The 10,027-nt window shown below is 42.3% G+C and overlaps 1 protein-coding gene across 8 annotated transcripts in view; it reads left to right on the forward strand.

The window, feature by feature from the left end:
* Positions 1 to 10,027, forward strand: part of bcar3 (BCAR3 adaptor protein, NSP family member) — a 61,661-nt gene that overhangs the window by 34,045 nt on the left and 17,589 nt on the right. For all 8 annotated transcript variants that reach the window (XM_031869701.1, XM_031869700.1, XM_031869704.1 and 5 more), the window contains one exon: positions 3,667 to 3,709. In XM_031869701.1, the coding sequence (XP_031725561.1) occupies positions 3,667 to 3,709 (43 nt within the window). The remainder of the gene's footprint in view (positions 1 to 3,666; positions 3,710 to 10,027) is intronic.

Below are 10,027 nucleotides of genomic sequence, written 5' to 3' on the forward strand. Positions count from 1 at the left end.
TGTGTGTGTGTGTGTGTGTGTGTGTGTGTGTGTGTGTGTGTGTGTGTGTGCGTAGCCCCCAGTAGTTGGGTTACCTTTGTAGGTCAGGGTGTGGCAGGACAGATCACAGATTACTGTGAGCTCTTTGTCTACCCTCTCCATATTTCTGCCTCCATGCTGGATACATTTCATACACTGCTGACATACAGCAGGACAATTTGTCCAGGTCAAATTCAACCTGCGCAGGTGGCGAAATAATGAACAGCATCTCACTGTTGCTGTTTTGAAGCAACACACAGTTCACAGTTGAGTTTTCTCAGTGTGTGTCTCTAAGGTATGCAACCACTGGCCAGTCGGTCTTGACTTTCCATTGCTCATGCTGTCAGCTGACCTATGACCCCCCAACCTTATGTTGCACTAACCTCCGATTGGTCAGTTTGTCTCTCTGTTGACCTCCGTGAGCAGCTCAGCAGACCACCAGGAGAGGAGGAGGAGGAGGGGGAGGAGGAAAAAACGAGAGAGCAGAGAGGAAGAGTGGAAAGGAGTAGAGCAAAGAGGAATGAGAGGGGAAGAGATCGACAGATTCATTTCCTCAACATAAGATGTGAAAAACGGACACATTTATCTGTTGATTGTGTTTGGATTAACTTCTTCCTTTTATTTTATATCAAATCAGACCGATAGCTTAAATGTATTTCTTAGCAGTTGTTACATCCGTTGTTTACACTATATTCTCTTTCAAATTGCAAAAGATGTATATGTTAAGTAACTAAAAATTCAAACGTGTTCATATCTGATGATTTATTGCCCTAGTGACACCCCTGATAGAAAAAACAGCAGGTTGCTTTAGTGCTGCAAATAAAAGGAGGATGTGAGATGAAGAGGCATGGGGTCAGCAGAGACTCAGCTCCAGATATAAACATTTAAAGGTGCCATGTTTAGGATTTGGAGGCATCTATTGCAACCAACTGAAACTTGTCCCGTGCAGGAGAACTATGGTGGCTGACACCAAAACGCCAATGGCCCCATCTAGAGCCAGTGTTTGGTTTGTCCCTTCTGGACTACCGTAGCAACATGGCGGCCGGCTCCGTAAAGAGGACCAGCTTCGTATGTAGAACTAAACGGCCCATTCTAAGGTAACGAAAACACAAACAATCCTATTGTCAAGTTATTATACTTTAAAGGAAACATACTTATTAATATTATATTCAATTTCTGCCATTCCTGGTTCCCAATGTCAAACTACATACTAACATTACAGTATGTACTGTATGGTAATCTTTATAGTTTACAGGTTTTCAGTACAGAGGTTCATAATGTGGATTGGAAACAGCTATTAAGAGCAGATCCTAACTTTGCACTGAGTCTGTGGTTCTTCTTTATGAAAACACACTGACCTCTGCAGGCCGCCTGCAGACCCTGCATGTTGCTCATCACTCTCTCTCTCCCTCTCTCTCACTCTCTCCCACACACACAAATATGGTGCAGTCACTCGCTAAAGCCAGCTGTGGTCGTGCTGAGTATTGTGTGGTGAAGCGCAAAGAACAACAGTAGCCAGAAAAAGACTGTGGCGAGTGCTGTCTGCTTCTGCCCTCCCTACTTGTGTTATTTTTTGTTCCTCCCCTTCTCACTCGCTTCCACTCCTTCTGTCCTCAGAGCTCTGTCTGTGTTGCAGGTCAGTTTTGTGGTCGTAGAAGCAGAAAAATCCGGCCTCTGATGCTGTTTCAGCAATATGGGCAGAGAAAAGGCGAAGTTAGCTGTGGTCAGCTTGTGCATCTCACTCTCACTATACGTTGTTGCAGTTATTTTAGGGCTGCAGTGAGGCTTACTAATCATTATCAGGAAGAATACAGATTCATCAAGATGCAGGGCAGAGACGACGTCATCCTTCACTCAACGTCCTGGGTTTAAACTCGATGAATCTCCATCAGCTCCAGGGCTGCTGCTCTGTTTGTGAGCCTGACCTTTGACCTCCCTGAGGAGAAGAGGGAATTTCCCTCAGTCGTAGCACATTCAGCGACAGCAGCGTTCACATGGGTGTTGTCAGGTATGCGGTGATTCTCATCTCACCCACCTCAGACGGGGTTACGAGGGGCAGGTGGTGGTTGGGGTGGTGAAGGTTTTGGGGCCAATCAAAGAGGTCCAGCTCACCGCGGAGTCCAACAAAGCAACCCATGCAAGTACAGTAAGTGTGGTCAATGTCAAACTGAATGTCCGGTTGAGACCACAGAAACGTCCTGCGCTCTTCCTCCTCTTCTTCGTCTGTCCTTCATCCTCGGCAGTGGTGAAAATGAAGAACTATGAGCTCCTTTCACTCATCACTATAACCACGAATGAAAGCTATTTTCTGATGCACCAATCAATTGCTGTTTAGGCCTGGAACAGGATCGGTTGCCATTCACTGAGCTTCCTCAGCTCTGCAGAGTGGACTTTGCTGTAGACTCTGAGGTTGATGGAGAGGCCTGAGCACTCCACCGTCTATGAATAATGACTGTACCTTGTTGTGAATGGAGTCTTCTGTTTAGTTACATAACTTAATCCCACTCATTATTTGGGGCCACGTTAAAACTGAGAGGGCTGAGAGCTAAACATATTTGGTTTGGTAAGTAATGGACTGCTAATATTCCCGTGGGAACACCAGTGTAGGCTTAAGGGATTTAAACTACCAACCTTGGTAACGTAGTCAGGGATTTGAGCTAATTACCTCTTTCCCTGAGCCCCTGGCTGTAAGCCTCCTGTAGAGAGAGACTCAGAGCTACATGTATACACTCAAGTACCAAATATTCAAGGCAAAGATGGAGAGCAATGGGAATAAATACAGACACAATGTGGGGACCTTATACTGCTCAGATCAGACAAAATGCCAAAATACACGGCCTGAACATGTATTCTGTGTATTCTGACATTTAAACAAAAGTGTCCAAGAAAAGCCAACGAGACTGGAGCGAGCGGTTGTTAAGGGAACAGATTCCAAACTGCTGTCTGGTGTGGATGTTTTTGGATTATTGAAGGAATCAAAGAAATTGCAAAAATATATTTATTTATTTCAAAGGAGAAAATGCTGCTGTTTTTATGTGTGTGCTCTAACCTCTCTGTGAAATTGTCAGTGGACTCTGAAGGCCAGGCGTGTGGCTGCGATGTGTGTTAGGGTGGGGGAGGAGAGAGCGAGAGAGAGCGAGAGAGAGAGGCCAAGTCAAGCAGGCAGTGAGTGAACATGTTTACCACTGACTGAGAGAAAGAAAGAGTGAGAGACAGACTGCGGATGGGACACAGAAAGAGAGGGACTCTGATTTAAAGCAGTTCAGTGTGAGGTTTGGTTCCACTCGACTTCCGTCTTTCAGAAAACAACTGAAGTCAGGACAGCACTGCCATTACAGTCAACTGTACGCCAGCTTTACAGTACAGCTGTGCCTTCTTGGTCTAGCATCTGTCTAACATGGACAGGTGTTATGACCAGTGACATCCATTTGGACCTTTCAAAACAAAGCGGCACACCTCCACCGAAACATCTGCTAAAGAGCTCTAAAGAAGCAGCATCAGCACCAGCTATAGGGACCCACCTGGATGTAACACAACCAGCTCAGCAGTTTGTTTGCAGCAGGAACTAAAGATCAACAGCGAGCAGTTTGGGTCCAGTAGCAAGATGTGTTCACTAAACAGGACCATGTCTTTGTCTTTGTTCCCCAGGGAGCCTGCTGCCGGCCTGGACGCCACGGTGGACTATGTGAAGGTAGGAACGACAAATGTGCTTGTTTGTTATTTACAGAATGCAGACAAAAACTGCCACAGATGCAGTTTCTACTATTGCTACTGGAACCACAAACAAGGCTGGATTGTGTTGGTTTTAAACTCCTGCAGACGCTTTTGTGGACATTTTGCTGGTGGGACATGTGTACAGACAGACAGTTTTTCTTATCACACAACACGTTACGTTGAGTCGTCTAGTTGTTGCACACATTTATTGGGCTTTGACAGTATCTCTGGGACGGGTTGAACCATAAAAAGATATGAGATGCACACAAGCAACCTTTTATGTGCAACACAGCCACAAGTTTAGATTTGATTCAGTCAATTGTCATTGTCGTAGTCTGCTCGTTATGTAGTAGGAAGGAGTATTGGTGGTACTGGCATGCAGTACCAATAGCTGTGGTATAAGTAATACTACTAGTATTTTTTTTTTAAACCACAAAGATTCCACTCTGTTGTGAGAATACTTTGTACTTCAAGGCAGCCTTTGCTTGGTTAAATGAAGTTCAAGACGTTTAGCAAAAATCTGAGAAAAGTGATTGAATCCATCGAAACTAAATGGACTGAAACTGGACATGAAATGATATTCAGCGGTTTTCTGCAGGCTTCAATGTAAACATCACTCACAGGAGACGTTCATCCAATCCCCCCGGGGCTATAGGAGGATAATTCACCTGTTAAATCATAGGTCTGCCACTGTGCTTAGGCTGTCGCACTGTTGTAAATCATAATCACACACACACACAGCACCTGAGCCCCCCTCTAAGAGAGGTGATTACAGAGAAGTCATCCTTCACTTATCACAATATCATCTAGCTGACATACAATACGTTATATTGTCTATATTTCTATCACTCTCTGTTTATGTCTTTGCGTTTCTTCTTGTACTCACCCTGCACAGCTTCGGCTTCATTATTAGGGCAAATATATTGATTTAGTTATTTCACCAAAATTGAATCGGAGGGCAAGACCAGAAATGAAAAAAGCAACGTGTAGAGAAACACATTTATTCAGTTAATGTATTTATGCAGAGATTCAGTTTTCGGTTTAGCGCTGTAACTGAAAATGTTACCGAGCTTCATACTCTTTCTCCCCATGTGAGGATAAATGGAATGCAAACTAGATAAAACATCTTCACGGACCTCTTATTAACAAAGTGAAGCTAAACTATGATCTTGTGTCTCTCGCATGATCTTATTTGACCTGAAAACCATTGTTTAAACAGTGTTCACTACACCTATCAGTGCAAAGTAGTCCGCACTACACACACGTACTTAGATGAGGCTTCCCCATTTCTTCTCTCTTGATCTCCTCTCTTCTCCATCCTCCCCTACCTTCCATCCCTCTTTCCCATCCATCCCTCCTTTCCATCTATGAGCTCATACGTTTGGATGCTGACACCTCAGTCTGAAAAGCAAACTCAGTCCTTTTCACGAGAACATGTAGGAGCTAACCACACACACACACACACACACACACACACACATTCAACTCTGCACACACACGTGGACAAACAGTACTTGTGTGTATTTCTTTGGTCAAATTAGGGTTGTGTGCAAGTGTCAACAGAGTGTGTGTGTGCATGTGTGCTGACCGCAAATAGGGCTACTGTATTCCAGGTATTATATAACATGTGTGAAAGTGTTGCTGTCAGCTGTGGTACTCCAGGTGTGTTTGCATTTCCACTGTGGATGAAAACACACACAGATGTCCACGCACGCACACACACACACACACACACACAAGCAGTACAATCTGTGTCATATCCTGTGGAAAGGTCAAAAGTGCGGGAACTGCAGTGAGCCTTGTATTGTTTGGTGCGATCAGGCCATCGATTATGTAGTAGAAATGTGTAGGATGGATGTTTGCAGGGAAGGAACAGTCGTGTAAAGATATCCCTCTCTTGTCTGACTGGAAGCCAGTTTCTCTCCTCGTGGACAGTCTCATTTCCAGAGCTGTTTGATGTCTTTCTGTTTATTGTGTGATTAGCTAGCTTCCCCTCCCTGAAAGGAAGTAGAAACAACATTCAAAATCACAATTTAGCCCCTTTTTTATGTCACAAGAGAGCGGGTTGAATGTAAAAGCTGTTCTATGAATACACGCATGTATGTAGCAGTTTATATCATACATATAATGCAGGAAAAAGTAGCATAGAAACTGATGTGTCACCAGATACTAGGTTGTATTAGAACAAATGTACTAGTCAGTGGGGCTCATGTAGCTAAACTTGCTACACTTGCTGGGGAATAAACAGGCCGAGTGAAGTCTGTGAGGGGATTTAGGAACTATTGGTACAAAGTTCCCACCGGCTAAGTCAGAGACATGTTACAAAGAGGAGCTTGTTGCATGCTGCAGCAGTAAATTCAGCACAAAGTCTTAAGTCTTAATGGTGCAGAAACTTATTTTATGAGTCAGCTTCTTACTCGGAGCGATGAGATGCATGAATACAAAAAAAATCAGCAAGTTTAAACATTTCTGTTTATTTCCCATCAGAAATGAAGTTATTTGTGTTTTTCTCTTTTCCCACTGGTTTATGCACCAGTTAGAGTTCAACCAGTTGTGGGGTTGTTGGTTTATCAAATCTGATCAAACGACGCTCAGAGAGTCCTGACTAAACAGAACAGCTGAAATGATGAATGATGAGTGATGAATGATGAATGATAAATGATGCCAAAGGATGTTATTATGAGTAGAAAGGGGGAAGGAAATGTATATTTTAGACAGCCATCAATGGACTGGAAATTGTCTTTCTATTATAACGAACACAATACTTTCTGGTACAATAGGTGGGAGTATAATACTCCATATTTATCATATTCTTTGATATCAAACTGGCTGATTGGGAAAAGAGACAAAAAGAAAGAGTGCAGCTGTTGATCCTCTGTAGTTCAGGATGAAAACAACTCTTCTTCTTCTCTAAAAGAATCGCCCTCTTTTGCTCACTCTTTCATTCCCACTCTGTCTTTGACTTGAAAACATCAAGTTGCTCTTCTGTCATGAGAGCGCTTTAAGACACAATAATGCTCTGTGTCTATGTGTGTGTGGTCGGATGTTGCAAAAGCTTTCAACTCTCAAAGTTATGACATTTAACAGCTTACGGTGCACGTACACACGCACGCACACACACACACACATTCATAGCTAAGTGATCAAAACATCTATTCAAGCGTTTACCTACTTCAATTAACTCGTGAAATGAATTCATCTTGATGTGCTTGAGGGTAGAGATGAGCTCTGGTACACTCTAGTGGTCAGATTGAGGTACTACACTATTAGACAGACCCCCACAGCTGTAAATGGATCAGGAGTCATTCAGCCAGTTAGAAGTCCAAACAGCAGTGTGACATTCATCAGGATCATCACACCAGTCTGTCAGCAAGCCAGCAGGACTTCAAATAGCAACCAGCTGGTCACGCTGCCAGCCAACCATTCAGCTCCACTAACCGGCCCGCGGGCGCGTCAGTCAGCCAGTCAATGAGCTGCACAGCCAATCAATCCTCCAGTTTGTCAGCCTATAAGCAGAGCAGGCAGCTGGCCAGCAAGCCAACGGCTCGCTGCAGTAAATGAACAATGAGCCACTGAACTGAATTATGGGGGGAATTTAAGAAGATTGCTTAAGCGTCATATATAATGCACACGGTGCAAAATATAAGAACGTTTCCTAAATTAGATATCAGCGTTATCCTCCTGAACTTAGAAGTACTGAATCAACTTGTTTGAAAGAAACCATGAACTTCCACTTTAACAGTCTTTCACTTTATTTATTTATTATTATTAATAATAATAATAATAATAATATTGCTGTATAATCCGTTTCATGCGTCAGACTCCATAGATTAAGAATCACAATGTAAACCATGTTTCTCGAGTTATTATCTAAACACAGATGCTTTATACATCATGTTGTTGTTTAAAGTGTTGCTTTCGTGAAACTTGCCTTCTACAGTGCATCTATCAGTTTTAGGATTTCTTTCTCATGGCTGCAAAATAGGTCAAAGTATTAAACTATCATCAAAACCTAAACAAATGTGCATTCTCTCAACATGCTTTAGGGATTTTCCAAGTCCTAGTTCGAGTGTAAACTAATATTATCTTGCTAATAAAAGGTATAAAGAGTTTTTTTCGAGCAAGTTTGGCTTGAAGCGGAAGCACAGAAGGGATTAGTTTCAGCATCTGAGTCTAACCTACGAGTGTAAACCACACATAGAATTCACTGTGTGGAAACAAAGACAGTTTGAACATATTCTGACAAAATGTTTATTCCACTTTCCGTAAATGTTCCCCATGATGAAATATAGGAAATCTGTGATATAAAATCTAGTTCTAGAAACCATTTTCAGATGCATTGTATCTATGTAGTCCATAGCATCCCCTTCAGTACTCCACTGTAACTTACTTCGAAGCAGAATACCAAAAAAAACTTGTGGATTTTTTGCTTTCTCTTTTCACTGACCAACGGCACACATTTCTATCGACGTGTTGAGGGCTCACACAGTGGAGGCGTCACGTTGCACAAATCAATATGTCTGTCACCAAGATCACAGTCCATTACTGATCGACGACCCATCTCAAACACTCACACGACTCAGACCACCCAGGGGGCTGAACAGCAGTGTCACGGACATTCATTCTCTATTCAAACTGCCGCACTGGTACAGAAGGACACTGATGCAGACACTGATATGAAACCATTGATTGACTATAAAGTGTGTCAGTAAATCAGAGGATGTATTCAACGCGCCGAACATTTGCGTGATTTGTATAACGTAGCATGAAGACTGTTGGAAAGTTGTGAAAAGTTGACAGGATGAAAGGTTCTGTAGCATGTTTTTCTCTTTTAATAGTTGTCACCAGACACAATTTGATAGAAATGTGTAAGAATGTTTTTTTATTACAAAACACCAGCGGGGGGGGGGGAAGTAGGCTAGTAGCATGTTGTACTTAAGTAAGTTATGTTCCCAAAAATACAATTTAATCATGTAAAAGTAAGTAAAAAATGTACTAAAAAAAGTTTGTTCAGTTAAAATGTACTCTGAGTAAACATTTCTGCATTACATTTTTAAAAAAAAGGTGGGGAAGGGGTATGATGATACAATAGCATAAACTATGGGTACAATCATGCTAATTAAAAACAACACGCCATATGGATAGTTGTGCTGTAAGTGCTTGCCCAGGCCTGTAAACTTTTCGTTTTTTTCCCTGGTCCGTGAACTCAAACATTTATAACGTGACATTTCTGGAGTGCAGCGTCTTTCCTCTCTGGAGCTCCGCCCTCCTGCGGCCGCAGACACACCTGCAACTTCTTCTTTACTCAAAAAAAATATACACCTACTTTACTACAGTAACAAGACTAAATGTAACCTAGTTCCTTACCCCCGATGTTGCAAAAACACAAACTCATTTTGCTTTGTTCTTTTTATTTATTTTCTACCATGTAGGCTACTTTAAATAGAGTGAAATAAGTATTTCTGATCAGACTATGATGGTTGGTCCACACTGAAATATCTCAGCAACTATAGGATGGATTACATTTAGTACAGACATCAATGGTCCCTAGAGGATATGATATGATGATGAATGATAATGTGGCTCAATAACTGCTGATTGTGTAAATAATCAGGTGATGTGATGTTAATGTTGACAACTTGTTCCCTAAATGGCCAAATCATCAGTTACTGCAGGTTGTAAGGTGGAGAAACCATGTAGAATATATTTACTGTGGCTCACCATTTCTCTCATATACCAGCTCCACTATACAATAAAGTACCTATCAAAAACAAACCTACACATTTAATACTATTTTATAATACAAAAACATCTTTTACCCTCCCATGTCATGTAACTTGCTGAGGTCGCTGAAACAGCTTGGCTGTCTTTAGTTCATTTGAAAGAAACAGCAAACAGATAGAAATAGAAAACATAGAACCTCAGCCCGCCGATTTCTGTCCCTCGTTGTTTTTCCAGAGCATTCCTGGAGCGACGGAAATGTGTATTTTAAGGTGGACATTTAGCCTAGCTGGTGATTTGGGGCTGCTGTGGTTGGCAGAAGTGTGTGTGTGCATGTGTGTGTATGTGTGCGTGTGTGTGTGTGTGTGTGTGTGTGTGTGTGTGTGTGTGTGTGTGTGTTGCCCCAGGGAATCTTCTACATGTATTTCCTCCGTGGATCCTCAGAGAGTTCACACTGTAATTATAGTGGCTCCATTTCCTGCGACAGAATATTCCTTAAACTGGTTGCTGCTGGGGTGTCACCCTCAGTGTGTGTGTGTGTGTGTGTGTGTGTGTGTGTGTGTGTGTGTGTGTG

The sequence above is a fragment of the Anarrhichthys ocellatus genome, unplaced genomic scaffold (genome assembly GCF_004355925.1).
Source record: "Anarrhichthys ocellatus isolate YVR2014 unplaced genomic scaffold, GSC_Weel_1.0 scaffold48, whole genome shotgun sequence".
In the NCBI taxonomy this organism is placed as follows: Eukaryota; Metazoa; Chordata; class Actinopteri; order Perciformes; family Anarhichadidae; genus Anarrhichthys; species Anarrhichthys ocellatus.